This window comes from Myxine glutinosa, chromosome 12 (genome assembly GCF_964187855.1).
Source record: "Myxine glutinosa chromosome 12, kmMyxGlut1.1, whole genome shotgun sequence".
Lineage (NCBI taxonomy): Eukaryota > Metazoa > Chordata > Myxini > Myxiniformes > Myxinidae > Myxine > Myxine glutinosa.
Window position 1 is genome coordinate 26,718,925 of NC_136272.1, and position 23,434 is coordinate 26,742,358.

The window sequence follows — 23,434 nt, forward strand, 5'->3', positions numbered from 1 at the left end:
AGAATCAGATAGAGGGAGTGAAAAATGGGTTAGAGGGGTTAGAAAACAGTATGGAAGGCAAATTGAGGGACATGAGGGACCAAGCGGAAAGGGAAGTTAAACAAATGGAGCAGCAGATAGAGGGGGTCAGAATAGGGGTAGAAACCAAACTGGATGCTCACAGGGAGGAAATGGAGCAGATGAGGGTGGCATCTGGGCAGGAGATGCAAGTGATGGGAGAGGAGATCAGAAGAGGAGTGAGTGAGGAGGTCGGAGGAGTGCGCGAGGAGGTGAGGCACTGTAAGGAGCACATGGAGAAGGAGGTGAGAAAGGGGACTGTAAAGTTACAAGGGGGCATAGAGGACCTGACGCAGGAGGTGGAGCAGCTGACGGTGGGACAGACGGAGTTAGTGGAGCAGGTTCAAAGGAACACTGCGGTATTAGGAGGTTTAAAAGCGACACAAAACGACATAAAAAACGACTTGATAGCGACAAAGAGGGAATGTCAGATGGTACGTGAGGGACTGACAACGAGGTTGGACGAGGTGATAGAGGTAATGGAGACGAAGGACCGGCAGGTGAGGACGCACCTGGAAACGGTCAAGGTAGCCTTAGAGGATGAGCTTGAGGAGACGTACCGGGGAATAAAAGAGGTGAAGCACAAATTAGAAGAAGTGGAAGAAGGGATGAGCGAAATTAAGAAGCGACGGAGAGGGGATAAGAAAGAGATAAAAGAGGAGATAAAAGAATTGGTCCAAAGTCTGTGTTTGGATCGTGATGATGTGCTCATTAACCGGATGAGGGATTCGCAGGTGATGGAGGAGAAGCGAAGAGGAAGAGGACCCGGTGTAAGTGGTGACCAATATGGTCGTGCGTATGATGCGCCAGGGGATTTAAGAAGCTTGGGGGTCGAGATAGACCCGGGTGTTCGTGAGAGGCCACTGGTGAAGTGTGTGACAGGTCTGGTGTGCGAAAGAGGAGGTGTGCGAGAAAGTCCGACTCTGGGGTGTGTGAGGAAAAAGTGTGTGCCAAGGAGTGAGGGTGTTGGCGAGAATGAGTCGGTCGTAGCGCGTGTGCGAGGGAGCACATGGAAGCGTGCTGTGGTGAGTGTTACAGAGGGTGTGACGGGAGAGTGTGCGCGAGGAAGGTGTGTGACGGACAGGTGCATGGGGAAAGAGTGCGCTGTCAAAGGCAAGGAAGAATGCACACCTGTGGTGAGTGTTACAGAGGGTGTAACGGGAGAGTGTGCGCGAGAAAGGTGTGTGACGGACAGGTGCATGGGGAAAGAGTGCGCTGTCAGAAGTAAGGAAGAGTGTCCACCTGTGGTGAGTGTTACAGAGGGTGTAACGGGAGAGTGTGCGCGAGAAAGGTGTGTGACGGACAGGTGCATGGGGAAAGAGTGTGCTGTCAAGAGTAAGGGTGAGTGCGTTGTCACGAGTGGAGGTGAAAGTAGTGAGAGTGACATGGAGCGTGAGTTAGTTGTGACAGGTGAGCGAGGATGTACACCTGGGATGGAAGGATGCACACCTGGAATGGTAGAGCGTGAGTGGGAATGCACGCTGGAGTTGGTGGTGAGGCACGTGGTTGGGTGTGCGAATGAGGGCACACCTGTGATTGTCACAGAGGAGGTGACTGAGGAGGGGGCGCGAAGCGGTGTATTGGTGAGGTGTGCGAGCAACGAATGTGTGCCAAAGTGTTCGGTGGTCAGGTGTGTGACCAAGTCTGTGAGTGGAATGAGAGTACCTGGGTGTGTAAGGAAAGGTACGACGAGGAGCATGGAGACGGCTGGATGTGTGAGCAAGGAACGGGCTGCGGGGTGTAAGCGTCCAGGTGAAGCATCGACGTTAGACGGGGTAGAGTGTAGAACGACTTATAGCCGAATCGGGCCCTCGGTGCGTGCCGGGCCTCGCTTTGAACGGCCGCGTCCGTGCTCCACTAGGCGGAGCTGGCAGCCCGATAGAAAGGGTCGTCATGGCGACCACTTTTTGGTGAGACGTGCCGGCAGGTCGAGAGCGGGACATTGGATGGCTCCGTGCCGAGATGGTGCGTGGGATCTCGGCACGGGTAAGCCCCCGTCCCTGCCCCGAATGCCGGACGCATCCAGCCGCCGGCACAAAACAACCAGCATCCATTGCTTGGCTTCACGAAGCCGGGCTTTGGACAGGGATTGGCGCACCGAGAGGTATTAGTGAGTAGACTGGGTGATGAGGTTAGTGTTTTGGACCCAAAATTGGAGAAAAACAAAATTTGATGATTGGCAAGGGATTGGCAGATGATGGGCAGTGATTGGCAAATTTTTAATTTGTTGAAATTTGATGTGCAAAATTGGTAGTGAGAGACCCCCGATGTGGTGGGATGGCAAATCCACCATCCCTCACAGGTGGGAGAGGGTGGCATCCCTGCCACCTTTCCCATGTTGGGGGCAAAGGAGCACTAGATTATGGGGTGTATGGCAGTGAAAACTAGCCCGGGTGGGTTAGGATATGGTGTGTAGGGATCTAGCGAAGATTGACATTAGGTGACGTTAAGTTTAGTTAGTGACTGATACCTGTAGTGGGGACGCAGGTAGATTAGTATGGATGATAATGACGTGGGAGCGCAATAGTTTAAAGGGACGACTGGGAAGCGCAAGTTTCAGAAGGGAGTAGTTAGCTGAGATGATGCCGTGTGTGTGAGAATTGAACAGGTGTGATTGCACAGGTGTGCAACTGGACAGGTGTGTGGAGCCGTGTATGAGTAGTGAGTGTGTGGATCAGCGCGAATGCGCTTGGGGAGAGAAGGGTGCAGGTGGCACCAGGTGTGAGAGCACAGGGTGCAAGTACAGGTGTGTGGAGAGAGTTGGAGTAAGTGGTATGGAGTGGTGTGCGTGGTGCGAAGGTGTGGATGGGGGAAGAGTGGACCCCTTTCACGAGTACCCGGGGCGGGTAGTGTAAGTGTTAGGTAGAGGGTACAGGTAAATTGTGGTTGGATATTGGCATTTGTGGTGCGGTTGCAGAATGGTGTTGTGGATGGGTGCATTAGTGTTGTGGAAATGGCTGGGCGTGTAGCCTGTTGGTGTGTGTAGTTGGTTGGGCACTCCACCACTGTGAGGATGTCGGCCAGGTGAGGCCGCAGGTGGGCTCTGGGAGCCGGTAGAGTTGTGGATGGGGCCCGAGGATCCGGAGGATGGACCCGGGTAGCCCAGTGCCAGAGAGGGCACCGAGTGGGGAGAGTGCCAGAGGGCCTTCCCCAGGTAGTTAGGTTAGGGCAAGGAGCAGGTAAGCTCGGAGGCAACTGCAGTGGTGGAGGTGTGCAGGTGGGTAGACCCACTGGGAGAGGTACACGCCGCAGCCCAGAAATTGTGCGAGGGCACCGGGAGATGAATCGGGGGAGTGAGACCCCAAATTGAAGAGCACCACAGTTTGGCCAATGGGAATTGGTTTTTAGAACCCATAGTGTAAGAGGGCCAATGGTTTGGCCGGAGAGAGACCCCGGGTAGTGTAAAGTTGTTAAAGTCATTTAGGAGATAGTTAGGATTGATGAACCTGTCGCACCATACGCAGCCACTTACCTGTGGTGATGATGATGACTCCACACCTGTGTTTTCTTTGTTTTGTTGCAGGAGATGAATCGCTGTGTGGATTTGTGAGACGCATCACGACGTGGATGAGACATTGGGGTGATTCCATCTCTCCCTCCCTAGGAGGGACTGATGATGAATTGGTAATGGCAAATTATGATGTTGAGTTGGAGATGGCAAATTTTGATGAGAGTTGAAAATGGCAAATTTGATTGGTTAGGAGGGAGAGAAGACGAATTTGGTTTATGGGAGGAACGGGGAAGACAGTAGGGATGTTTGTCGATTTGTAAAGTAGATGTTTATGGGTAGTGTTGTGTTTTGTGGATGCAGTAAGGGGTAAGGGAGGGGCCATGTAGGTTACCTGGTGGGGGGGGGGGGCGTACGATAGGAACGTACCTGTCTCACCTGGTTCCCATGTGCCCCCAGTGTGCATTACCTTATATTGCGTGCACTTTTGCGCCCTTACCACCTTACTCACTTGTTTCTTCTGTTGTCTCCCACCTCCGAGGATCTGGCTTTGGGGTAGAGAGAGAGGAGAGAGAGGTGCTGGCGACGCAGTTGTGGGCCTGCACTTTCGCTGTTCGCTGCCTGGATCGGTACACCATATGGACCGCAATGTTTGTGGCCACCCACAATGGACCGCAGTTCGTTTGCGGCCAAGCACCACCCGGGGATGGACCTATGGGTCAGCGTGGCACCTATGCCATACAGGTGAACCACTTTTAATTAACACCAAGTGCACCACAAGAAGAGCAAGAGACACCTGCAGGGTTAGGGGTTGTCGAATTTATTTTTATTCCAATGAACAATGGTGACTGCACCGATTGGTGGTGGGGTGGTGCTTTTGATGCTCGGGAAGGGTGCTCTGCACGTTATTAAAGGCCGTCGGCCACAGAGCACTCGTGGGTTGGTGTATCGATGTTGGCAAGCGCGCTCTCTCTCTATGCATAACATCTGCATGTGTTCCTCCAAAAACAGGTCCTGGATCGTAGTGTAGATATCAGCGTAATCTTGTAAATAATGCTCCCTACCGGCTGTATGTTTAGTTTGAGAATTCTTTCCGGATTCGGTTATCCTGTGGGTGTGTTTCTGTGAGGAGAAGGGTGCAACGTCGCAGGGGGACATATTTACTCATTTGTGAATATCTGTAAAACTGTCGCACTCAGGGTAGAGTTAATAGTAGAGGGAACTACATTGCGTGCCACACTAAAGTAGGTAAAAATTTATCGGGTCGGGACGCCCCGAGGGTAGAGAAGGGTGCAATGTTGCGAATATGGAATTTGGCCTCCATATCCGCTTGTAAATATTCCCCTATTTTCTCCAATACTCCCCAACTTTCCCCGATCCCCCATTCCCTAGTCCCATTGCATGTAAATAACAATCAGTAGAGCCGACCTTCCCCTTATTCCCCCATTGAATGTCGTGCCCAGGTCCACCGCACCACACGTAGCCAACTTTCGGACATCTTCCTAGTTATTCTTAATCTATGTCAGTTAAGGCCTCGTTTCCATTAATTATGACTCTTCGTTGCACCAGAATGTGATTATATGGCACCAGTAGTGAGTTTAGGACCTTTCCCATACCTCCTCCCATCTTCTTCCCCAAACAACAACAATAACAACAACTACAACAACAATTACAACAACAACAGAGGAGATGGCGGCGGAGCGGGGGAGGATGCGTCCTCACACCGGCTCGATTAGCTCCAGACCATGCGCTCCACGGGGTTACCCCGAAGGGGCTGGCTGTCAGCTCCTCGTCAGGGGCGGAGCCAGTAACCCCCCCCACGCACCCAATGAGAAGCAACGTGCCGATTCCACGAGGCGGAGCTAACGAGCCGAGGGCGTGTCTCTCCCCGCCGGATATACACGGCCCCGCGCCGGATGTGACGTGAGATGCGCCTCAGCTTGGAGACTGGAGAGAGAAGCCACCGCCACCCCCAGCGCGACGATACCTCCCCGCATCTCTGGACCGGACCGAGTCGATTCTGCCTTGAGCCAAGAGTGCACCTTGAGCCATCGCGACCTGCCTTTCCTTTTCATCAACCCCCGTGTGAGTCAGCATTTTGTCCCGTGTGTCTGTCGTCTGTCCGGGGTTAATATAAGAGTGTGTCTAAGTGCCTGTCTTCCTGTAATATACCTCTAGCCCCTGTAATCTAACCTTTTCCGTACGAATATACTTGAGAATCGAAACGTTGGTGTCGTATTGTGTGATTGTAATCCAGCCGGGTGTCTTCTTTTTCTTATTGAGCCAGCATAGCGCGGCTAGTCAACGTTCGGGCACAATCGGGTAACTTGTACGGATACGGCGGCCATCCCGCTCGGCCCACCTTAACATCAAAGTCGTGTCTGTAACAATATATACACATACATATATACATACATATATATACTGTATATATATATATATATATATATATATATATATATATATATATATATATATATATTGTTGCGGATATGGGATTTGGCCTCCATCCATATCCGCTTGTAAATATTCCCCTATTTCCCCAATACTTCCCAACTATCCCCAATCCCCCATTCCCTAGTCCCATTTCTGTAAGCAACACTCTGTAGAACCGACCTTCCCCTATTTCCCCCATTAAATGTCGCACCCAGGTTCACCGCATCTCACGTAGACAACTATAGGACATCTTGCTAGTTATTCTTAGTCTATGTCAGTTAAGGACTCGTTTCCATTAATTCTGACTCTTCGTTGCACCAGAATGTGATTGTATGGCACCGTTAGAAAGTTTAGGACCTCCCAATACCTCCCCGCAGCTCTTCCTCATGGTACAACAACAACTACAACAACAGCGGCGGCGGCGCGGGGAGTGTGCGTCCTCACTCCGGCTTGGTTAGCCGCCATTGAACATGTGCTCCGACGGGGTTACCACGCAGGGGCTCGCTGTCAGCTCCTCGTCAAGGGCGGAGCCCGGTAACCCCCCCGCACCCAATAGAAGCGGTGGACCGATTCCATCTGGGGCGGAGCTAACGAGCCGAGGGCGTGTCACTCCCCGCTGGGCATGCGCAGGAAGACGGAGGTGACGTGAGATGCGCCCCCAGCTTGGAGAGAGAAGACGCCACCTCCTAGCGCTGAGAAATACCTCCCCGCATCTCTGGACCGGACCGGGTCGATTCTGCCCCTGAGCCAAGGTGCACCTTGAGCTATCGACTGCCTGCCCTTCCTTGCCATCAATCCCCGTGTAAGTCCGTCTTGTCCCGTTTGTCTGTAGTCTGTCGGGGATAGATAAGACTGTGTCTAAGTGCCCATCTTGCTGTGCTTTACCTCTTACCGTGTAATCTACCCGTTTCTGCATCACCAATTATATCCTCCTCCGGAGGTCTTGAGAACTGTACCCCTTGTGTCGTTACATTAATCCCAGCCGTTGTGTCCTTTCCTTCATTGATTTAGCATAGCGCGACTTAGTCAACGTCGAGTGGAATCGGGCGGGATAGGGTTCTAATCGGGGAGTAACTGTGCGGACGCGGTAATACCAAACCGCTCGGTAAACTAACATCTAAAACCGCGTCTGTAACAATATATATATATATATATATATATATATATATATATATATATATATATATATATATATATATATATATATATATATATATATATATATACATACATACATACATACATACATACACAGTCATGCGAAAAAGTAAGTACACCCCATGTAAAGTTTTGACTTTTTCAACATATTTCAACATACAGCTATTTGATCTTCATTTCAACAATATTGATAGATAAAGGTGATATAATATAGCAAATATCATGAAACATTTACATTTTGTAGTCCATTGTATAATTTAAATAAACATAAATGCAAATTTTGCATGTGGAAAAAGTAAGTACACTCTTGGCTCTAATAGGTGGTATTGCCCCCTTTTGGAGAACCAACCTCAAGTAGGCGTTTCTGATAACTGTCTACCAGTCTCTGACATCGACTGTGAGTAATGTTTGCCCACTCCTCCATGCAGAATTCTTTCAGCTGTGCGATGTTTGAGGGGTTTCTTGCATGCACAGCGCGTTTCAAATCCTCCCACAACATCTCGATGAGATTTAGATCCGGGCTTTGACTTGGCCATTCCAGAACCCTCCATTTCTTTCTTTTCATCCATTCCTTGGTGGATTTACTGGTATGTTTAGGGTCATTGTCATGTTGCAAGGTCCACCTTCGGTTGAGCTTCAACTTCCCGACAGATGGCCTCACATTATCCTCAAGCACCTTCTGGTACAATGAAGAATTCATAGTGGATTCTATGATGGTGGGCTGCCCAGGCCCTGATGCAGCAAAGCTGCCCCAAACCATAATATTTCCACCACCATGCTTTACAGTTGGTATCAGGTTCTTGTGGTCAAATGCTGTCTTTGGTTTTCGCCAAACATGTCTTCTGGTACTGTGGCCAAATAGCTCTACCTTTGACTCATCTGTCGAGAGCACATTGTTCCAGAAGTGCTGGTCTTTGCCTTGGTATTCATTGGCAAACTTTAGTCTTGCCCTGATGTTCTTTCTGGACAGCAAAGGTTTCCTCCTGGCACACCTCCCATGTAGATCAAATGTGTGCAGCCTCTTTCTAATGGTAGACTCGTGCACTTTGACATCAACAGTGGCAAGAGCTACCTGTGGGTCCCGTGATCACATTCTGGGGTTCTTCGAGACTTCTTTCAGCATCTTGCGGTCTGCTCTCGGGCTGAACTTGCTGGGGCGGCCTGGCCTCAACAAGTTGGCAGTTGTTTGGAATCTTCTCCACTTGTAGATGATCTTCTGGACAGTCGAATGATTGATTTCAAATTGTTTGGAGATCTTTTTAAATCCCTTCCCAGACTCGTAGGCATCTATAACCTTCTTCCTGAAGGCCTCAGAGAGCTCTTTTGATCTAGGCATGGTGACGCCGCACACTTAACCACAAAGAGCAAACCAAACTAAATTAGTCTGAGGTTTAAATAAGACAGGTTCCTGCAAGAGCCTCTCTAACGATGTTCTAATCATTTGCACCTGAGCTGGTGCACCTGATTCTAATTTTAGGTATTTGAAGTAGTGATAAATGTCGGGGTGTACTTACTTTTTCCACGTGCGAAATTTGCATTTATGTTTATTTTAATTATACAATGGACAACAAAATGTAAATGTTTCATGATATTTGTTATATTATATCACCTTTATCTATCAATATTGTTCAAATGAAGATCAAATAGCTGTATGTTGAAATATGTTGAAAAAGTCAAAACTTTACATGGGGTGTGCTTACCTTTTCACGTGACTGTATATATATATATATATATATATTAGGAACAGTAACCATCCCAAGTGATGGGAAAAGCTCGCAAAAGTATTCCTCTCTCCCTCCCCTCTCTTACTTAAATTTGATATCTGATGTACCATACTCGTTAGAGTGTCTGTGCTGCCAAAGCACCTTCTAGAGCAAGGGTTATACTGCGTGGTTTGCCATTGCCTTCCCAACAGTAGTTTGGGCAGGAATTTGTAATTTGTTCAGGTTGCCGGTGACAGCTCGTCCACTAATGTCGGAAGGCGGACGCCAGTTTAACATCCATCAGAGGGATGGCATGCATTGATGATTTACCCAGTCTGTGAAACACCAGGATGATAGTTTATAGATGGGTCGGGACTGGAAATCCACGCTAGACAGCTTAGAGGAGAGTGTGCGTACCTCGGAGGTCATCCTGTCAGGCGAGGTCGTACCTTAACGCACTGTGAATAAACAAACTACGATTCCATGTTGTACGGGTATGTATTACCATTATATACGTTAAAAATGTATAATAAAAGTAGAATCCGAATGCAAAATGATCATGACCGATGTCCGTTGATGGTGTAAATTTAAATCAGATGTGCAATAATTACCTTTAAAAGAGCGAAAAAAAATGAATTTTGGAGCCAATTTACCCCACATCTGCAGTGCCTATTATTTATTTATTTTTTAAAATCTATTTTTCCTAATTTTGTTCCAATTTCACTCTAGATTTCAACATAATTATGAAGGCCAAGAGTTCCGATCGTGAAATATGGAATCAGATTCCGAATATCAGCTTTTAATAAGCCTATACAATACAATATTCATTCTTGCCAGGAGCCAATCACATTGCACCTCACCTCACACAGCCAATCAGCGTAATCGCTAATGGACTTACAGATAGCAATCCTTCTTATATATATATATATATATATAGTTGCGGATTTGAGAATCCTGTTTGTAAATATGCCCCTCTAGTGATCCTTGTAAATACCTCCGTTAATTGTGAAGGTCAAAGGTCGTCCCCTTAGCTAGTCCATGTACAAGCACGTAGGCCACCATATACCCTTCTAAATAGTTATTTCTTATTCTATGTAGTTTAAGGCTCTGTTTCCCACTAGTTGACTCTGCATTGCACCAAATGACATAATATAGATCCCTCCGACACCCCCATGGCCTCTTCAAAGTGCCAGTAACATTGGGCGGTTTTCTGCGGCGTTCGCCACTACTGCTTTGGGCGGTTTTCTTCACCCCAAGACTCCATTGAACACGAGGTCATCTCGGAGCAGAAGGTGGGAGTAGTCAGCAAAGCGCCAGGAACAAGGGGTGGCTTTGCCAACGCCTCCTCAAGGGGCGGGATCGGTGAGCCCTCGCGACCAATCAAGGCTGAGGCGAGCTCACCGATGGGCGTTTCCAACAGGCCGGCGGCTTGATCGCCACGCGCCTCATAAAAAGGGGTGGGGAAGGACTGCGGCGTCAGATGAGAGAGATGCGGGAGATGCGGCAGATGAACCACACATGAGCGAGGGACCTCCGATGAGCTTTGAGTCCACCGCAGCTTTGAATCCACCGCAGCTTTGAATCCACCGCAGCTTTGAATCCACCGCAGCTTTGACCACCGCAGCTTTGAGCTTTGACGGCAGTTGCGGCCGCGAAGCAACGCCGCCGTGCGAATACGATTGAGGAGGGTCGGCGGCTGCTCACTTCGAGCCGCGCCATCACCCCAACCGGGCCCGCATCCTTCCCGCCCTGTGATCCCACCTTCTCGCCCGTCCAGCCATCCACCTCCTGCCATTCATTTCTGCTTCATTCCCCGTGTAAGTCTGATTGTCGTCTGTCCTTTGTGTTGTCCCTGGGAATAAGTAAGACTGTATAGGTAAGCTAGAAATTGCTCTGTGTCCTTCTGATCCTTCCATTTCCCTGTAAATTGCATTTCATTTCTTTTCTGCTTTGGTTGTGTGTAAATAATTAATAAATCCTGTTCTTCCTTACTCTGCCTTATTTCCTTCACATCCGTTCGTCCTTATCTTTTCCATCATTGAATACCTGTGGCACGATTTGGCCAACGAATAAGAATCAGGTCTAGTTTTTGTTAATGGTTCGAGCTGCGGCTGCTAATCCGCTCGGCAAATAACATCTTGTCCGCGGTCTCGAACGAGGTTGCTCACTTGCCTCTCTGGAGGGAGCTGGGCAGCTTCAGGACTCACGTTGGTCAGTCGCAGACAAGGGGATTAATCCCCCCTTGGTAAGGGGAAAAGGGGCCGACGTTGAGATCCGTAACTATATATATATATATATATATATATATATATATATATATATATATATATATATATATATATATATATATATATATATATATATATGAGAAATTAGATCACAGAACCTGTTTGGGATAAAGTATCCATTTTATGAATGTTTTTCCCCTTCCTCCGCCACATGGCATGTGAAAGAATATAGTGATGATGTCATGTGTACAATTTGAACACACATTTGCCATTTCATCCGTGAACTTTAACCCCCATTGCCCCTCGTTAGCACGACGGAGCAGCCATCGGTTTGCAAGTGAAGACGAGGAGGAGGAAAACTCGATTCACCAGTACCGCCTCGTACATGTCGGACAAAAGACTCACTCCGGACAGATATACATCATAAGCTAGACTGTTCGACTGCACAGTGTGCAGAATACCCAGTGCAGTATACAACATACAAACATTGAGAAACTTCTGCTGCTCTAAATTAGCCAAATGCATTTTGTTCATGAAGCTTAAGGAATGTCCATGGTAATGGAATATCCACAGCTGTATCTATCTGATCATTCCACTGTCTAAGTATGACAAAATGCAGGGTGAAAATGGTGCAACAGCAGCTGTTTTATTGTAACACAGAGTTCTGACACAGAAGCAAGATCTCGATTTCCTGCACTAACTTACCAGTGGGGTGTTGAAACGACATCAGCGACATAGCTATGTGTCCCAGCAATGGTGCAAGCGGCAGTCAGGTGAATGACTGCATTGCTACCTTTGTACTTGACATTATAAAAATGGCCAAAACCCTGAATGCACCTGTCAGTGTTCTATCTATAAGCAAACACATTCTCTCTCTCTCTCTCTCTCTCTCTCCCTCTGACCCAGTTAATTCTGCACGGTACATTGGCATCACCCAACTAACTATAGCATCGCAGAAAGGAGGTAGAGAGTGCACGTGGGGAAAGTGTGCAACAGGTCAAACACTCTGGAAAAACAACGTGCAATAACAAAGGCGAAAAATAGGAATTTACAAGGAAAGACCGCACGAGGAAAGCTTCATGGGTTATGCACATATTACACATGTGTACATGGAGGTGTTTCGCAACCACGTACCTAAAATGCGCATGCCACCCACACGGTTCCTTTATTGTGCAAGTACTTTGACTACGTACCAGCAAATTTGTGGACTACAAATCTTGGCATTTTTCAGTATCTTTGAATTATAAAATTGGCAGTCGGATTTAATTGTCCTTTTATTTTCATCATCAATTAATATTATTATCTATTGTCTTGAGCTATACGTTAATAGCATCATGGCAGCTGTTTGGTTTCACGTCTGTATCAACGCACCACACGTTCCTCGAAGAGATGGCGACAGGTGACGTCTGTGACCTGTAGGCAAGATTGCATGAAGAAGAAGAATCAACAACGTGCACCATAAATTAAAATGTCTTTTATACACTGTCCTCCGTTGCACTGCCAACTTGCAAAACACTTTCATAATTACGTATACAATTCGTCACTCACAATAACGGTGACGACGGGTACAATGTTCTTCGTTTCCCCATACAGCTAATAAACCTGAGCTACGCTTAGGTGGAACCCACAGTCTGTGTAACACCACTGTTTACGACTAAGCGAGTTTGCAAAGTTCCAATCACAACGCATTCATCATCCTGAGTTTTTGGTTAACGACTCTGCATCTTGTCCGCAGCCCGAGACGGCACATAACTCCAAATCCTGTGCGTATTCCTTGTTGATTTCTTCTTAAAAACTCAGTGTCCCTGGATAAATTTACACCTATTCCTATTCTCAAAAACAGTGGAGGAGACTCAGAATACTATTCTCAGGAAAAGTAAATTTTGTATAAATCATGGAAGTTTAGTGCAGAATGAATAGCGTGAAAATCAGAATTCCTTGGGACCAAACAGTATTCGGTTTTCGGAATTTTTCGGATTTTAGATTATGAAACATTTCCTAACCTCAATGTATAATTAATTTCCTAAAATTTTAATGTATAATAAATACATTTGTATAATGATAAACATTTTATATAAATAAATACATTTGTATGTATTTTTAAATTATTTATTTTATTTTTGTATATTTTTGTATTATTTTATAATTTTTTATAAATACATTTGTATAACCTATAATGAAAATGTATTATTAATGTATAATAAATTAATTGATGTATAATAATTTTCCTAAACATAATTTCCGAAAGATAATTTTCCTTAATTAAACATTTCCTAACCCGGTGTACTATATCATAAATAGTGGTGCAACCAACACCATAACGCTCTCTCAGGTTCTGCACCAACTCAGCTTTATTCAATTTCTGCAGAATTTCCACTTTCTCTTTAATTACCTCTGCTACCAAAGGTGGACGGAGGTTGTCTTTTCACCCGTGAGATATCCTGCTCTGTCTGTGAGCAGGATATCTCAAAAAGTTGTGTACGGGTTGAATCTACGGATGTGCAGAAGTTCCAATTTTGATCCGACTTTGTAATTTTTCATCCTGGTGTTTGCTTAGCGGTTAGGGTGCCGGCTTGGGAGGATCCTGGGTTCGAATCCCGGTCAATCGCTGAATTAACGCCCTGGGGGTTGACTCAGCCTGTCATCCTTCCGAGGTCGGCAAATTGAGTACCAGTTCACTGGTAATTCCCTGTATGTCGCAAGAGGCGACTAACAGGGTTGGCGGCAGGAAGGGCATCCGGCCATAAAAGATTGCTTCAAAAAAGGGGACCACGGTGCCCAAAAAAGGCCAACCCCTGCTCAGCGGGGGAAAATGGCCTCTAAAGGTGGTTCTTTCTTCTTCTTTGTCATATTTTAGACTTCAAAATTTCGTACTTGAGAGTTTTCACTGTACCTTCTGCTCTGACCATCCCTGGCGAACAGAGATGGGCATTGCCAGGTCCATTTGCTTAAGGAAACACCAACATGGCACCCCAATGATCTTTAAGGTTGCAGGATACATCAGACTCAACTAGTCTGAGAGCACGTGATGGAAGATTTCACCCCATTTTCCCCAGAAGGCTTGACCCCCTTAAAGTTACATAGGCCACCTAAGTCATTCACAAAAAGTTTTTCAGCTTCCCCCTAGCTGGTGGGTCTGGACCCCAGACCCCCTTGAAAAGCCCCCACAAGGGGTTGCATTTACCTCACTCATCTAATGCATGGGCCAGCCAAAGTATTATGACAGAATGTTACAAAAATAACAAAACTGACCTAGATTCCAGATTACACCATTTTTGCTCCGCCGGAAAGGTTGCACAAATTCAAGTAAGCGCTCGCATCACGCTGCCTGTACAGTGTTTTTACTACTTCTGTGCTTCTAGATACACAGAGTTCATCAACAGAAACCAGGGCACAAATGACGCCAGAAAACACGAGGTACTTTTAGATAACTTATTAAATAGACTCAAGGTCAGGTCAGGTTAGTTATGGGAGTATGCGCCGGAGCAACATGTCGCCACATCCACTTTCTGACGGTACTCCAGGGGCCTCCGTCTGGCCATCCCCCACGCTGATGCCTGGCCCATCCCTATCTCCTTGAGATGCCGATCAACCTGCTGCAACCACGAAGCATGTGATCGGCCCGCTGGCCTTCTCCACTCCCGAGGCTCCCTTGCTGAGAGTATCTGGTGAGCTGGATCAGCATCCGGAAAACGAGCCACATGCCCATACAGCCGCAGCTGACGCTCACAGACCATGCAGGTAACAAACCTCATCCGAGTCTCTCTCAGCAACCACCCATTGGACACAAAGTCCGACCAGCGATAGCCAATAATTCTCCGAAGAGACTTGGTTCCGAAGGAGTTAAGTCTCATTCTCTGGTCCTTGGTAAGAGTCCAGTCTCGCATCCATAGAGCAAGACTGAAAGCACCAAGGACTAAAAGACTCTGACTTTCGTCCTCCTGCATAGATACCGACAGCGCCACACCCCCATGATCCAGTGAATCCATGACTATCCAGGCCCGACTCAGACGTCTATCAACCTCTGGCTCACAACATGCGGAGACAAGGTGGATGGAGGTTAGTGCTATGTTAGTAGTACAATTAGTACAGTGGTGACGACAGAGGAAGCCGTTACAGAAACAACACGATCAAGTGATGAATATTAATGTTCAAATCTGGGATGTCGCATTTATGCTGCGAGAAGCCACGATACGAGACGCTAAGGGGGATCCCTTTGAGGGGCTCTAACCACACCTTCTCCCTCAGACATTTGGTCAGCTTTATTATTTTTGTAGTTTTGACAAAGTTTGGTCCATGTATTAGATGGGGTAAGTGCAACCCCCTGGTTTTCAAGGAGATCTGGGGTACAGACCCACCAGCTGGGGGGCAGCTGACAAACTTTTTGTGAATGGTTTAGGTGGCCTAAGTAACTAAGGGGATCAAACCTTCTGTGGAAAATAGGGTGAAATCTTCCATAATGAGCTGTGGGTCGAAAGAGTTAATGGAAGAACTTGTACATCATGTATGTATTGTATCACATGTTGGACAAGGACATTAAGAAGCATCTGTACACTTTAGCGTAAATCCCAAGTACACTAGGAGACAACGGACAGAGTACACACAGTATCTGAACCTGGGATCCCAGTATCCTGAGCTGTGTTCAGGTGGGAACACTGAACAAGCGAACTGAAATCAAGTACAATGGGCACTCGTTTGGGCGCATACCTCTGTCAGGCTAAACAGTTTGCATTTGCTGTCCCACTGATAGGCTCGATCTGCATCCAGATCTGCAACCATGTTTCATCCGAATCCACAACTTTTTGGGAAATGGTACTCACAGACAGACCAACAAACGGGTGAAAACAACCTGCGTCCTATTTTGGCGGAGGAGGTAATAAACATCACAAAGGTGCAGCATAGATTTCGCAGGTCTGTACGTCTCAATGGACAGAAAATGACATTTGCCCAACATCTTCCAGTCAACTTGCAATTTTAAAAACAAACATTTCATAACAGGTTCTAAACATGACACAACTGAACTTTGCAAAGGGCAACATGGTACCATTTGAGCTCAGTATCTGACCAGTTTTTTTATTGTACCTTATCACTTGGACGGCAACCATCACCATCAGTCAGACCGGGGTCACCACCATGGTGCAAAAGTAAAGAAATAACCGGGTGGTGACCTTGTGTGGCTGCCCGGTGCAGAGGAGTCGCACCCCCTGGGGTCCGGGCATCGACGTCAGCCCCCGCGACGAGCAGGGCCCGACAGGCGGCCTCGTGCCCTGCCCGGCTGGCATAGTGCTGGGGCGGGTGGAAAGGCCAATACAAAGACGTTGCACTACAAATAAGGTCAATATAGGACTCAAAGGATGCTCGAACCAATACTATGAAAGAAACAAAACACCTGCACATAGTACAGCAGACAGGTGAAATATTTGGGAGAATTGTGCCTTTGATGATACAAGCATGAGAGTTGGCACACAGTTGTTAAGAGTATGCCCTAAGGAAGATATTGGGCTACAGGGCCATCGCAGATTTGTCCTGTGACAACAATGGCGGCCATTTTTCAAAAAAGGACAAATCTGCGATGGCCCTATAGCCAAATATCTGTTATTTATTAATTTTTTTGAATAAAAAATTTTTTTTGGGACTACAAAGTATTGAGGAAAAAAACCATTAGGACAAAGCTTAACACATGCACTTTAGCATACAGGCCAAAGTACATGTTCATGCAAAGGCGTGATAAGGCCATCAAAGCAATAGTCACACCTCATGAGGCCTGGTTTTAGCACATATGGCGTTTTGCCATTTACAAGAAGACATAATGGCTTAGTTATGAACATTCCCAGTATATTGGGCAGTGGTTACGAGAAGGAGTGCATTCTCCTGGGATGGGATAGTTAGCAAAGGTTGATGACGACACTGTAACTAGGAAAAGGAGATGTTTTAGAAGACAAACTAATACCATGTCAGCAATCACAACAGGCATCAGGTACATTTCACAATCACACATCACCTTGAGTCATTAATACAGGCAAGTAGAGGAGGCCTAGATTTCACTAAAATAGGGGTTCAAATTCTAGGTTGAAATAATAAAACAACAACACGAGTTCCTTTCTGTTGTTACATTGGCAGCAAGTTGTCCGCACGGGATTCTAAACAAGGTAGGGATGGAGACGGCAAAATTGCAAATGGCGTCTTCTGTCATTGAGCCGGCAAGCTGGGAGCAACAATTCCCATTTATTGCCACATCTGATGCAATTTAAATGCTCTAATTGGGCGAGGTGCTCCGTTTGAATCTGTTTGTTCGATATATGTCGCTTTTTGATGCCTACAGGGTCCGTAATAAAAAAGTGTTTTGGTGTCAAATCCAATACCGGACTTTGCAAAATTGTGTCAAATTGCAAAATTGTTGGTGTCAAATTGCAAAAGGCAATTTGCAGGGGCGGATCCAGAAAATCTTTAGGGGAGTTGGGGGGTGGTTCACTTGAGGTTAAGATGTTCACAGATCACAAAATCGAATCTACCAGCAAAATCTACCACCAAGCCTTATTCAACTCAATGTATTTGTCTTTTATTTTTCAATTGACAATATTGAGCTAAAAGAGAGACATTGTCCTCAATAGTGATGTATGTAATCTTGTACCAGCCGGCCTCCTGAGTGAAGTGACAGTTTACTATTTGTACATCGTTAGCTCTTGTAGTCGAATAGCTCAACTAAAGGATGTTCAGAAGCTCCATTCTTCGTGGATTTCAACATGTAAAGTCATCAATGATGACATACATATCTAAGTCCACACCATAATGAATGGTGTTAATAGAAGTCCATTCATCCGATCTTCACGCATTGTTGGCCTCATGTGAGTCTTAAGAAATCTCAGTCCGCGAATGGACCGCTCACACTTCCATGCTGTTACGGGCATCGTGCAGAAGAGAAGCATCAGGCAGTGGATGTTGGGGAATAATTATCTGTCTGTCTGTTTGAGGGGTTTTGCTGCTGCGTTTGGGACCTCTGATGTTGACTTGCTGTGGTTGAGATCCCATTATCTCTGTATCAACTGTTATTGGCAATGGCAGATCATATTGGTAGAAGTCCACCAGTTCACTCATGACTTCTGTGTCTACTGTCCCAAACGAGCAGATCACAGACGGGATGAGGTGCGGTGCCTGTGTGTCCCGTCTGGTGTGCTCAGTTAAACAGGTCTGTAGTTCTACGAGCAGGTTCTAAGTCATTGGCCGGAGCCAGCAGCGATAGAAGTATCATTGGAGGAGAGGCACCAGATGTGGAGTCGCACGATGGTGCTGGGGGCGGCCCAGTTTCCAGGCTGGAAAAGATGATAGCTGGGACTCTGAAGGTTGCGTACAACTTGAAACTGCAGCATGTGGCTCGTTTGCTTTGTTGTTGGCGTTTTTGTCCAAAGAGGTAGCTCATGGCATGCAATATGTAGAAATGAATGCACGTCTTTGAGTCTGATAGGCCGGATCCGGATTTGTATCCCACTGATAGGCCGGGTGGCTCTGGATTCGGACCTGAACCAAAAGCTAATCTGCTTGTTCTTGTCACTTACTCAACTCATTCACCAAGTTTTGTCCTCCACAACTTTTTTGTCGTTAACAACTTTTTGAAATATCATGATACATATCATTTTGGCCCCATCTCTCAATTTTGAAGAATCACTTTAAAATTTTTAAAAATCCTTGTATCTGGAGCTGGATTGAGATCTTCACCAAAATTGAATCACTTCGTCCTTGTCACACACACAACCTGTCCACCAAGTTTTGACCGAATACGTCCATAACTCTTTGGAATATCATGCTATGTATCGTTTTTGCCAGATCTCCCTCCATAGTGAAGAATCACTTAAAAATTCTCATATCCGTATCCGGATTCGGATCTTCACCAAAATCGAATCAATTCTTCTTTGGCACACACACAATCCCTCCACCAGATTAAATCCAAAATTCATCAATAACTTTTTGAGATATCCTGCACACAAACAAACTGACAGGGTTGAAAGCATTACCTCCGTCCATTGCAGATGGTGGAAGTAAATATTGTAGTGGCGGAGGGAGGGTGAGGTGGGGATTGGGGGTGGAGTGGGGGGGGGGGGGGGGAGGGGATTCACGTGCACCCAGTAAATCCCACCTGGATCCGCCCCTGATTTGTTGTAACAGTTTGAGAATATAAATCGATCTGGTTGTCTGTAATCTGAGAATGAGACTAAATAAGTTGCATTAAAATGTCCCCTCTTTTTGTAAATCTCGTGTCTCTCTCTCTCTCTCTCTCTCTCTCTCTCTCTCTCTCTCTCTCTCTCTGTCTCTGTCTCTCTCTCTCTCTCTCTCTCTCTCTCTCTCTCTCTCTCTCTCTCTCTCTCTCTCTCTCTCTCTCTCTCTCTCTCTCTCTCCAAATCCTTCATCATCATAAAGTGATGCAGACTGAGGTACAAACTACATAGCTGAGCTGAGGTGAGGCTGGCCGTTGACGCCGGCCGATTAAGGGGCCATGGGCTCGGCCAATGGAATCTGCATGGCAAAAGCAGCGCTCCAGTGGGGAAGGCAGGCCAAGGAACAAGCTGCACCGGGATACTGGTTGAACCAACACCACGCCTCTGCAAAAGGGCTTACCAGCAAATATTTACATGTTATAAGCCACGCATCCGAAGAGCTGAGAGCCGTGTGCGTCCAGGGAACAACGAGAGCTGGATGCACTCCTCTCGGAATGAGCCGGGTGAACGTGGGTCGTATGGGCCCTGTTGGGGGCGATTGAGCCAACCGCAGAGCAAGAGCTGATGAGCCACAGAGCTCCTTCCCTGGACATGCCGGCTTATACGCACTGACTTATCATTGGAATGCACGGAGTATGCAACGATTACACCCCTTGACCCGTTCTGGGCGGGGTTACTGAAATGCATTCACAATTTCCTCCATTGCATGATGAAGCATACACCCGCATCTCACTGCACACGGTGCATCGCATTATCACCCCCCCCCCCCCCACGCCCCTCCCCCCCCCCCCCCCCCCCATGCGCTGGGAGGATTATTTTGCCGGGAAGGTAACACCGGAATTGGATGTGAGGACCCTACCTAAATTGATTGAGTTTAATCTGAATGAGGACATGCAAATGTTGTCTAACTTCTGACTGCTTGATATGCTCGGTAAAGGAGACGAAGCATTCAACATTCGTGTCCCAATTTATTAATTTGGTGCCGTATAACCGGACTCACCAGGGCAGTAAATCCCGAGGAGTCTCGGATGTCAGGCTGAACACCTTTCCTGAGAAAAGCCTCAATTCTCTCGACATTTCCATCCAGGGCAGCCGTCCATATGCCTGCATCGAGTACATTACACAGGTGCAAGTGAAATATTTTATCAAATAATTATCATTTCAGCTTATAATCGATCATGATGATCAAATTTATCTGAATTTTTTTGTGTTTTTTTCACCTCGCTCAAAGTCCATTTCCTCCAGGCTCTGTCCCAGCTCTCGGGGCCATGCCTCTCCATGGCCACAAGTCATTGAGGCCGTTGATCAGACCGTCAGAGGTGTAGTAACTTCAGGTCGTGCCCCCAATGAGCCAACGTGGGTGTGAGTCACGCCTCCTCCAGGTGGAGGTCCCAGAAAGCACCAAAGCCACTTCCAGGAGGCACTGAGTCACTGGTACACACAAAAAGGCTTTACGTAAAGAAAACATCCTGGTTCATCGATGAAATGTCCAATTATTACCTTCACCACTGAAGGTTATGCTTTCACCCCTGTCTGTCTGTCTGATTGTTTGTCTGTGCAATGCAAGTTGTACATGTATCAAATGCAGGAAAAGAACATCAGGAGACATCAGTGTACCCTTCCATGAATTACGACATTACGATTACACGTCCTCATATCAACATGTCAACCAAAGTGTTACTTGCAACTTCAAAACCTGAGCAGTTTTGAGACGGCAGCCTCAACCTTTACAGAAATAGTCCAATATTTTAGAAGGGATGAGTTCACAAGTTAGAGAGCTGCCTCTCAAGTTGAATGTCTTGTTGTTCTGGCTTTCCTAAGTATTCAGTGCGGGTTCTGGAGGTAAGTTTGGATAATATGGAGGAAACCGAAAGAGCACGAGAGTGGGTACAAAACCAAAGGAAAAGCTCCAGAAAATACGAGCACGGGTGAAGCAGCTACGGAGTATACGGCGAAGCAACGGAAGTACTGCATCTTTGCCTTTGAAAGATTCGTTTTTTTCAAAATACGTTTTAAAATATATAAGTTAAAAAGATTAGCCGAAGAAGAAGAGATATTTTTAAAATTACAAATAAAATTGTACAGGTAGAGATGTCGTTTTTTGTTTTGCTTTTAATAATTATTAGCAAGGTTTTTTTATTTGTAAGTTTGCGCAAAGAAATAATAATAATAGCGAAATATGCAATGAAAATTATCGCAATCCAAGCAAACGCAAGCGCTCCATAATCGATTTCTCTATACACCGCCCAACTTCATGCAGCGGAAATAATAACCATGAATACGAAGGGGTTGGCGAGATTTTTACTGCCGCGGTTATTATTTACAAATTGCGTTTTCAAAATGCTGGATTTCTCCTCTTTCACTCAAAATAAAAAATTCCCTCATACAAGGTTGCGTTTAACATACCCAGTTTTAGGATCTAATAAAACGCATATTAATTTCTATCCAATAAACGCATTTTAATAAGTTATATTCTGAGATTAATCTAAGTGTGGACATGTAATATAAATGGAAGGTGTGTGGCGTGAATGGATCCAGGATGGACACACGAGTGTTGGTATTGAGCGAAGAAGAATAATAATAATAGGAAGAGGAAGAAGAAGAGCAAAGGGAAGAGGAAGAAGAATAGGAATAAGAAGAAGAATCAGCTTTGTCAAACAGGAATAGGATGAGGAGAGGTGGCATGACTTGTGACGTCATGGCCCACCCCGTTGGTTTGGCGACAGCAGCTATTAAATCAAGGCACAGACACGCAACCAGATACCCTGACTGGCGATTCTTGCGCAAAGGCCAGAAACAAAAAGCAATCAAATACTTAAATAGATATTAAGACGGGCGTACACGGTATAGGTTCGCACGTACACCGTATACTATAGCCTCAGGCGGACGGACATCCAGGCAGTGCAGTATGCAGCCAGAGCAAGGGCCTGGTTCCCCTTGTTCCCGCCCGAGTCTTCCCAACGGCGTCTGTCACTGTCTCGGACGGCGCTTGCAGGGGACGTTGGGCTGCGAAACCGCGGAAGGGGATGAGAGCCCAGCCACGGAGCGCGCGGAAGGTGAGGTTGGCGGTCCGAGCCAGCCGGATAGGCCGCACGTCGCCCGGAAGCACCAGGACTCGCTGAGGAAAAATCGACCTCGTAAGTGCAAATGATCGCAAACATTTAAGAGTTGTGCGCTGAGAGTTCGTGTTAACAGCTTATGAGTCTTGTGACCGTCTCCTTGCGACACTTTACGTGACTCTGACGTCATCTTTGTGTGACGTAACTACCATGAACTTGTGACGCATTAAAAGGCAGTGACGTAATTAAACTATTTTTGACCACTATGGGAGTAGGCTTACAAATTGTACGTTATTGCACCTGTCGAAAAATGTGTGCGTGTTGGCAGTGTTCAGTCATTAAATAAATAAATGTAATAATAATGTAATAATTATTGTAATAATAAATGTAATAATTGTAATAAATAAAATAAATAAATAAAATAAAATAAATGTATTATTACACCTTTTATTTTACTATTCCAGTACCAGCGCAATATGACGCAGTCAGTTTTGGGCACGAGCGCTCTCCCCCTCACAACATTGATTTATTTATTTATTTTATGTTGAAGGCTCCATTCACGGACTATATAGTTCTCATCGAGGCCAGGCCTTAAATAAAAGAGCTGCCTGCATTGATAGAAAAGTGGAAAAAGAGAGATTAGTCTAAGAGTTTTTGAGGAAGTAAAAATAAATCTGCTTTTTGAAAAGGGGAAGCTCATAAGTGTTTGGAAAGACATGGGAAGGCAAAGAGTTCCAGAGTTTGGCATGAAGGGGAAGAAACAAACATAACCGGCCACCCTTGAGTTGCCAATGGCCACACAATAATCATGCGATGTGGTGGCTTGTCGAGTATTCCGTGGTCTCGCTAATGGCGGAGGTATACAGGCAGCAAGTTATTGGGAGCAGAAACCGAAGTAATATCTGTAGAAAAGAGAAAGAGAACCAACTTTGCGACGTAGTACGAGCGGGTCGAGTTTTGAGGTCAGACTGGGAGAGTTGATGTCGGATTACTTTGGATTCAATTCTGTCCAGTAAGTATGTGGAGCTAGAACCTCCCTAGAAGTGAGAGCAGTACTCTATACAAGGACAAATCAATCCTTTATATAGCGGAAGCAACTGTTGAGAGGAGAAGAATCTTTAACATCTGAATAGGA

General features: G+C 46.2%; 3 protein-coding genes across 9 annotated transcripts in view; 2 read left to right on the forward strand and 1 right to left on the reverse strand.

The window, feature by feature from the left end:
* The window catches only part of LOC137438069 (gamma-glutamyl hydrolase), a 36,283-nt gene extending 24,421 nt beyond the window's left edge, over positions 1 to 11,862 (forward strand). The window contains exon 9 of the mRNA XM_068132959.2: positions 11,341 to 11,862. Coding sequence (XP_067989060.1) covers positions 11,341 to 11,462 — 122 coding nt within the window. The 3' untranslated portion in view covers positions 11,463 to 11,862. The remainder of the gene's footprint in view (positions 1 to 11,340) is intronic.
* Positions 11,652 to 22,341, reverse strand: LOC137438072 (uncharacterized). Of its 5 annotated transcripts, none has more exons than XM_078766623.1 (5): positions 22,103 to 22,341; positions 20,461 to 20,671; positions 20,241 to 20,344; positions 16,113 to 16,316; positions 11,652 to 12,443 (listed from the first exon to the last, which is right to left on the reverse strand). In XM_078766623.1, the coding sequence occupies exons 2-5, from the start codon at positions 20,531 to 20,533 to the stop codon at positions 12,393 to 12,395; spliced, it is 432 nt and encodes a 143-aa protein (XP_078622749.1). In that variant the 5' UTR covers positions 20,534 to 20,671; positions 22,103 to 22,341; the 3' UTR covers positions 11,652 to 12,392. The 5 variants fall into 5 exon arrangements, with proteins under 5 accessions (XP_078622749.1, XP_078622748.1, XP_067989070.2 ...); XM_078766622.1 differs by lacking the exon at positions 22,103 to 22,341 and adding an exon at positions 20,814 to 21,224; XM_068132969.2 differs by lacking the exon at positions 22,103 to 22,341 and adding an exon at positions 20,937 to 21,212.
* The window catches only part of LOC137438065 (pantothenate kinase 3), a 51,310-nt gene continuing 49,799 nt past the window's right edge, over positions 21,924 to 23,434 (forward strand). The window contains exon 1 of one of the 3 annotated variants that reach the window (XM_068132952.2): positions 21,924 to 22,377. In XM_068132952.2, the coding sequence (XP_067989053.1) occupies positions 22,149 to 22,377 (229 nt within the window). In that variant the 5' untranslated portion in view covers positions 21,924 to 22,148. The remainder of the gene's footprint in view (positions 22,378 to 23,434) is intronic. The other 2 variants (XM_068132953.2, XM_068132954.2) reach the window with 2 other exon arrangements.

Bases quoted from the DNA above. Each gene is read 5' to 3' on its own strand.
- LOC137438072 (XM_078766623.1), bottom strand. From the start codon at position 20,533: ATGACTTGTGGCCATGGAGAGGCATGGCCCCGAGAGCTGGGACAGAGC. The intron at 20,345-20,460 runs GTGAAAAAAACA...TACTCGATGCAG, and splicing joins GGAAATGGACTTTGAGCGAG to GCATATGGACGGCTGCCCTG. The intron at 16,317-20,240 runs GTGAGTCCGGTT...CACCCGCCCCAG, and splicing joins CCTCGGGATTTACTGCCCTG to CACTATGCCAGCCGGGCAGG.